Source organism: Schistocerca serialis, chromosome 7 (genome assembly GCF_023864345.2).
Source record: "Schistocerca serialis cubense isolate TAMUIC-IGC-003099 chromosome 7, iqSchSeri2.2, whole genome shotgun sequence".
NCBI classification, from domain to species: Eukaryota; Metazoa; Arthropoda; class Insecta; order Orthoptera; family Acrididae; genus Schistocerca; species Schistocerca serialis.
Genome location: NC_064644.1, coordinates 92,851,655 through 92,859,955, shown reverse-complemented (window position 1 = coordinate 92,859,955; position 8,301 = coordinate 92,851,655). Strand labels below are relative to the sequence as shown.

At 41.5% G+C, this 8,301-nt stretch overlaps 1 protein-coding gene across 1 annotated transcript in view; it reads left to right on the top strand.

Annotated features, from left to right (window-relative positions):
* Window positions 1-2,811: 2,811 nt before the first annotated feature.
* The window catches only part of LOC126412164 (feline leukemia virus subgroup C receptor-related protein 2), a 755,677-nt gene continuing 750,187 nt past the window's right edge, over window positions 2,812-8,301 (top strand). The window contains exon 1 of the mRNA XM_050081631.1: window positions 2,812-3,084. Within this exon, the coding sequence (XP_049937588.1) occupies window positions 2,812-3,084 (273 nt within the window). The remainder of the gene's footprint in view (window positions 3,085-8,301) is intronic.

The window sequence follows — 8,301 nt, the reverse complement described above, 5'->3', positions numbered from 1 at the left end:
TCTTTCCGACGAGCAGTATTCAGAGAATTTAGAGAACCGGCATTTAAGTTGACTACAGAACGATTCTAATGACGCCAACATACATTTCGTGTAAGGACAATAAAAATTTGATTAGAGAGTTTGGGGCTCGTAAGGAGGAGTATAGACAGAAAAGGAAATGATTAGTAGTGGTACAGGGTACCCTCCGCCACGTACCTTACAGTGGCTGGCGGTAGATGTATAGTAATTCTGCCAGAGACAGTAAAGGACTTGGAGTAGTGGTTGAAAGGAATACGAAGTACGTTGAGAAGGGGTTACAAGGCGAAATAAACAAACTAGAAGAAGGCTAATAGAATGACGTCGATAACCATACTGAAGAAACAAGTGTAGACAGTGAGACTCTAAAAGTAGTATATGAGCCTTGCTATTTCCGCAGCAAGGTAAAAGATGACAGCAGAAATAGAAACGGCATAAATCGCAGACTGACAATGGCGGGGACAGCATTTCTGAGAAAAAGGTAGTTATCATTTAACATAAATTGTTAAGAAATATTTTCTGAAGGTATATAAGTGATTCGTGACCGATAACTACCAGACAAGAAGTGAATATTTTCAAATGGATGAAAAACAGTCTTGATCTCAATAAAATTGCTTGAGCAGTTGGCGTTCGTTGAGAGACAACACCTGCTCCGTTGACACCCATTGGGTACCTTCGTGTGATAATTGTTCTGAAGATGGCACATTCTGAACGAAACCGGTTACCATAGCAAATAAATATTTTATTACGGTCAAGATGGTTTTCAATCCATTTTAAAGTATTTTAGCTAGACCGATGGTTTTCTCTACAGAAAAATTTCTCAAAAATTACTTAAGAAGATAATACGAAATTGGAGTGCCTGTGATATTCCGAATTACGTAGCAATGTTCCTTCGGACATGCATGCGCGGCAGGGGATCGAGCCAGGATTTCCCGCTTATTGCGAGTGGCCGCCTTTCCATTAGGCTATCCGAAGAGGACTCACGGCCAGACCCAAACCTCCCTACGTGTGCGTGTCCCAATGAAGAGTGAATCGTAATTTGAAACAACACAGGCACTGCAATATCGTATATTTCCACCGACACGGGTAAGAGACTTTCAAGTAAAATGTCTTCTTTGCACGGGATTAACGGATGTACGAGTACACGTTACAGACACCTGGTTTACGACATGTGGAAGTTTGCTTGACTAAAAGAAGTGATTGGTACATAGAGCACATCCTGAGGCATCAAGGAATAGTCAGTTTAGAAATGGAAGTCTGGGACGGTAAAAACTGTAGAGGAGGAAGATCAAACCTTAATTGCAGTACGCAGTTTCAAACGTGTGTAAGTATCAGTATTATAAAATCGCTCTCAGCACTATGGGCCTTAACTTCTGAGGTCATCAGTCCCCTAGAACTTAGAACTACTTAAACCTAACTAACCTAAGGACATCACACACATGCATGCCCGAGGCAGGATTCGAACCTGCGACCGTAGCGGTTACGCAGTTCCAGACTGCAGCGCCTAGAACCGCACGGCCCCACCGGCCGGCTATCAGTATTATAACCCTGGCTTCGGTGAGGGTCAGCCGTGGGATGAGTGGACTACTGTAGCCTGTTGCGATGTTGTGTACCACTGCGGGCTACGGCGAGGACGAAGCCTCTCCATCGTTTCTAGGTCCCCAGTTTGTAATGGTTCTTTATTTAAATGACCATTGCGGCACTCCAACCCCAGTTCTCGATACCAGTAATATCGCACTACTTTTCTGCGAAGTAACAGCCATATTTTTGTGACAATATTCACATTTGGTATTATTAATGTATAGGTACTCCGATGTATCGATATATTACAGTGATATGGTTCTTGTTTGTATTCATTTCTGTGAGACTGTCATAATCTTTGACTTACTTGTAACCGTTTTGGCGCGAATGCCCACAGAGCAGTCTTTGTTTCACTTTGCAGAAGTTAAGTTGTTATTTCCCTTTGTAAAAGAACAGCCAAGTCTTCTGTTTGGTTAAAGTGGACATTAAATATATGAAGATTGATACAAAACTGTTTTCTTGATGATGTGACAATTAAGAAGAAGTATATGTGAATTTACAAGAAATTTAATAAAAATGTGGATCGTGAACACCAAGTCAAAAATTATTTCTACAATAACATTATTCTGATCTGGGATTGTTTGATAATTAAGAATTTACTGAAAAACGCATCTGTTAGGTTTTCAAATATTGCTAAAATACAGATCTGGACCTTCTAGCAGTCAAAGTGGAATGACTTTTTTACAGTGAGTTCATTATTTCCATTCTGACGATAGCATCCACAGTCAATATCTTTGTTGTTGCCCGATAAAGCGAACATATGCTGCGTGAGCAACATTATTAATCTAATTTCTAACCTACTTTGCAAGTGGTGGTAGTGTTAGAAGTTCCATACAATACGATACAATGTATCAGTATTTATAAAGGGATGAAGAAACTTGCACAGGAAAGATAAACTAAAGTGGAGGGCTGCAGCAAACCAGTCTCCAGACGGAAAACAACAACATGTGATCGATCTTTAGTCATGCGCGTTGAGTGGGACGAACGAGCTTTCCCACCGCGCTGACGAAGCAGTAATCGAGCGAGAATAACTGCGGCAAATGTGTTGAGGCTGATAACGCAAGGGGACCAGTTCCCGTAGACGCGGAGCAACAGCGTGGGAGAGGTGCGCACAGGAGCGCGCGCTACGTAAACAGGCGACTGCGCACGCGCGAGGCGGTCGTTTCGAGCTCTGTGGCGTCGGCATCGGGCCGGCGCGTTAGTCGGCTGCCGGCGATGGAGGCGCCCGCAGCTACGCCGGCGCTGCCCGACGCGGGGGCGGCGGCGCCGCCCGCCTGCCGGCTGTACGCGCGCCGCTGGCTCATGCTGGCCATCTTCGTGCTCTGCTCGCTGTCCAACTCCATCCAGTGGATCCAGTACTCAGTCATCACCAACATCGTCACCGAGTACTACCGCGTTGACAGCAACGCCGTCAACTGGACCGCGATGCTGTACGAGGTGCTCTACATACCGCTCATCTTTCCCGCCTCGTGGATCCTCGAGAAAACAGTAAGTCCATTCGCAAACCCTACTAGATAACCCTACAAAACAACTGGCTTATCCTATCTCCTTAAAAACATCGTTCGCGAAATGTTGCTTCAGTACGATATACTTTGACAAAAACTTAGCATATGGTAAATGTTGTTTTGGTTATCAACCATAAGGTTTCCTTGATGCACTTCACCTGTGTTGTCACTAGCTAGGCAGCCCTCCATTTCAGTGTTAAATGCAAGGTAAGGTATGTTTTATTGTAAACTTCCGATCGCATTAGTTTTTGTCCATGTATTTAAGTTTTTGCCCGCATAAAACTATAGCCTGTTCTTTTTTTCTTGCGTCCCAAAGTATAAAAATCTGGAATTATTTCACTGAAATTCGAGATTGTATCCGAGTCTGATCATTCTGCAACTCTCTCCTATAATATTCAATTTTATTCTTATGATATCTCTCTAACAAAAATACGAGACGCTGATTTAATTAATATAAATGATTGGTGTCTCCTGTTGAACGTATAACGAAGTGCTACTGACTATCTCGCGTGTTCAAGCAACCCATATCAAACAGTGACTCCGTCTGTTAACTGTAAACAGCGAAACGGAAACAGGTCCGTTCCCCTTTCTTCGCTTCAATTAATACAGGATGAATTGTGAGCATAAATATTATTTTTTATGGTTGCATCCTCGAGACAGGTGTATCGAGCACTGTTTTATGTTAGCTACTTCCAATAAAGTCGAGAAAGGAAATGTGAAATGAATTCGTTTACACATCCCATACGAATCATGTGGCGACCGCTCAAACAGGTGGTTCCTTGCGACGCTGCCTCATGTCACGGAACGCGCAAGCTAGTACTTATAGAAAATTGCGTGGAACCTACAAAAGGTCGAGTCCCACAGAGTCAATTAAGATGCCAGTACCAGGCACAAAGATTAAGTAATATCAAACTGTTGTTTCCATTTTAGGGATTGCCTGTTGATAAGATGGCCTGAAAAAGTGGTAAAGTGTTCGATCTAAAACCGTTGTACACTCGGTAAGGAACTGCTGAAAACTGTGTTTATGAATACTTCAATTTCAGAAATATTTCTGGATAGCATTAAAGGAAATGTGTTGTAATGCGATTACATTAGGTACTGTTATTCGTTTCTAAATTATTTGACGCGATATTCTTATATGTTGAATGTTTCTCTTGTGTTTCTTTAACAGTAATTACTAAACCCTCATAAAATTTACGATTGCAGCAAGATATAAAACAGGACATTACGTACTTAATTTGGTATGTAGCATACCACTGGTGGTCAAATAATTGTAATTAATAATGCATAGCCTATAAATTATACTTACATTGAATAAAATGTGGAGTGGTGAACTTTACGATTGTTTAGTAGCAATCTAACATTCTTCTCCCTGCAGTATTTCAGAGTTAATACATCGCTCTTGAAGCTTATTCCGCATTTTGATATTTATAAATTACCAGTTTGATATGTCTTCTTCACTCATTTCTCTAGATGAAGATTATTGCAGGTACCCTACAGCGATCGCTAAGCAGAATTTAAACTAAGTAGTTAGAAGTGCTTGTTAATTAAACATAGCAATTTCGTATGCGTAGCATCAGGTGGAAGGTTTTTTTAAAAAAAAAATCTTGTCACCTCATTGTCATACTGCTTTTTGTTACCATGACGTTTCGGAGGGTACGTTGCATCTTAAGGCAGTGTAAATATAATAATTCAAGCACGAGTTTATCTGTTTCTGATCGGCAGCTACAGCACCTCTAGTTGTGAGGTAGCTGCCTTCCATTCAAAAGAATTATGTCGCTTTCCTTCTTACTCGGGAAAGATTAAATTTTCTTCGTCGTACTGCAAGATATATTGTTGGAATGGCTTACTAGTGTACATCTTACTTCAAAGGAAAGAGAAGAGACGATTTTAAGTTTTCGATACACAACTACACGGCAGTAGCGGTGAGTTTAATATACTGACAAGCGGCAATATGTTCAAATCTGCATACGGGCTGTAGACTAACCATTGTGAAAAGTTGAGTGGCAGTCACTGGTTGCTGTTTTATTCTGCGCAAACGGTTGTAGTTTAGACACGGACTCTGATTACAGAGCACTGCAGCTTATTTTAAAGGTTCCTGGAAGAATAAAACTGTGTGCTGGACCGAAACTAGAACTTCATCTAAAAATCCTCCCCTCCCCCCCCCCCCCCCCCCTCCCACAGGGTGCGGTAAATCGTGTCTCCGCAGTATCCTATCTTCTAGGAGTGCTAGTCCCGCAAGGCATGTAGGAGAGCTTCTATGAAGTTCAGAAGGTAGGAGATGTACTGGCGAATGTGAAACTGTGAGAGCGAGTCGTGAGTCTTATTTGGACAGCTGAGACGATAAAGGACTTCCCCGCGAAAGGCAAAGCTCCCAGGTTCGAGTTCAGGTCAGGCACAGTATTAATCTCTTATTATCATAACTGTTTATTGACAAATTTAAAGTTCATCAAGAAGTCCTAACAGTTTCTGGGCGCTGTTCTAAGTTCTTCCTATCAGTTTTTCTCTAGCGGCTCACGATAACGTACTTACAAGCACTCCAGTCAGGTATTTGTTCATAAATAACTTTATTTTAATGTTTTGGCCGATGGAGATGCTATTCCATGAAATTTCTATAACCCTCCACGTCTTTCTGTATATGCCTTGCTGCAGTAACTGCAACCTTAGTCTCTTCTGTCCACCCTCCGACCAAAATGTTGACTTAAACTCTATTTGAAATCTCTCGTAATACTCATATCTATATTCAACAGTCCCCACTGTAATGCAGTATCACAAAACGTATCTTTCTTCTGTAGCCCAGATAAATGCTTTCAGTAAAGGCCCCACTAACCAAATAGGAAGTCTGCTTCTCTTCTAAACGTCTCCCCCTTTCCGCCTGAAGTTGTGCGAAGATCGAAACTAAGTGGTCCGGTTCCCCCGACGATTCATAGACTTCCAGACATCCATAAGCAAGATGTTCCTATGAGCCTAACAGTGAGTAACATTGGCTCTCCAAACTATGACTGTGCGAAACACTAACGCCTCTTGCGTGAAAATGTGCTCATCACAAACACCACTGTGCGGACTTCATTGACAAGCTAAAATCGCTGAAACTGAACAGTTCTGATCTGTTAGTCGGCTTCAGTGTCGTGTTTTTACTCACAAACGTTCCACTTTCATAATTATCACTTACTGGTACAGTTTTCATAAAGATATTTCAGCTTTCTTCAAATATGTAATGACCTCGACATAGTTTTGGTCCAACAACGAATTTTTTAAACATACTGACGGTGTCACCGTGGTTAGTGTCCTGTCACCTCTGATGGCCAATTTATTTACGAAGGATTTCGAGGAAAAGATTCTGAAATCGGCTGTCTTAAAAAACACAGTATTTTGGGGGTATATTGACGGTAAGTTTGTTGTGTGCCCCCGTGGGGAAAATAAATTAAAAGAATTTTTGAACCTTCTGAATTCGATCCATGCACAAATCCCGTTTACAGTGGAAACTGAAATGAAGGGATGCCTTCCATTTAAAGACGTTTCGGTTCCGCACAAAGTTGCCACCTTGTGAAGTACAGTATATCGGAAACTGACGCATACAGTCTTATATTTACGTGCAAGTAGCTGCTACGAGTTTGAGTGTTCTCAGACCTTTGGTTCATAGAGCACCCATCACTGCTGCAGGATGAGCTCCTACAATTAAAGAGTTTTTGAAGCCAACGAGTAATCTCCAATACAGATATGTAAAGTGCTACGAATGAAACCAAAGGTGGCCATAAGTTATGTAGAAGAAGACGACAAAGATTTCAGTGGCTTTCTCACCGTATGTGGGAATCCTATCGTCAGAAACAGGACGGATCCTCAGCAAGCACAAAGTAAAAGTGATCTTTCGTCCTCCACTGAAGACAGCAGCCCTCTTAGGTTCAGTTAAAGATGGTTTGATGCTCCAGAAGGCTGGAGTTTACTAGATGACATTAAATAATACCTTTCATGCATCGGGCAGACTACTTGTACAATCCATGACAGATGTATGGAACGTAGCAGGTATATTTATGTCTACATCATCTTTCTGGGACTCGGTGGTGAAAGAGGCAAGTGTAATTCGTTTGGCGATGGATTTAATTAATAGCTTCAGCTTGCGTAAGTCACAGAAACCGGCGCTTTCTGTAATAAACTTACAAATACGTCGCGACAGTGCAGCTCAGAGTGATACATAGACATCCCAGCGTGGACTGACTGCGAAGCCACAGATACAATTAATGCACAATCTACTACTTTGCCGGCGAGCAACGTCTCTGGCGCCTTTGTCCATCAATGGTCGCATGCGCACTGGCGTGGTCCGCTAGTTTAAAAATGACGGAGCGAGTGCTGAAGCGTCAGTGTTTCGGCTCACTCCGAAGATGGCTGAAATATAAGCAGCCGAAATATTAGAAGTTGAATGTATGTAACTGCACAGCCGAAAGATGATGAAGCACTGCGCCGCGAAAACATGGAGATGGTTCCCTACTTATCTAATCGTCTCTTGTAACAGGTTATCATCTTCCCCAACATCTTAAAGGAAGGGGTGTCTCACCACTACCCTGAGCGTTCTTTCGTTTTCCACTCTGCCCACAAACATCCACATTTGTCACACTCACACTATCCGTAGATAAATCACAATCTATCAACTTCTTTACTAAGCAGTTTCTGCAACTCTGAAAACTCATTATTCAGTTTCTTTAACAATTATAACCATCCTTGGACACTTTCAGTCTCAAGTTCCCTAGTCCAGAGTTGCAATATTCAAGTCCCTCCTTCTGTCTCCTTTCACGATTCGTTGCGATACCGCCTCATTCAAATGCGCTACTTGATTATTGATTTCATCCATTTGTCTCATAAAATGATGCTGCACAGCTTGCTTAAACTCTTCTTTACATTTCTACAATTCTATAGCTAGTTCTCAAAAGTTATTCACAAATATACCTTTCTACTCTTCGTGTTTCGTGAAATCTCTTTTTACATTATCTAATAACTTTTTATATCTTGGAACCAAACGATTAAAAAATCTCATTATCACCACCACTGGCTATTTTGCTGAAATTGAAAAATCACTCGCTGATACAGAAAATAGCATTATTAAATCTATATTTCTAGTTCTACTAGAGCCATAGTATCACGGGCATACTACTTGAAAATACATAGTTTACGATGATAGTTTCTGTCTCGAAGTTAGAAAGAAAGT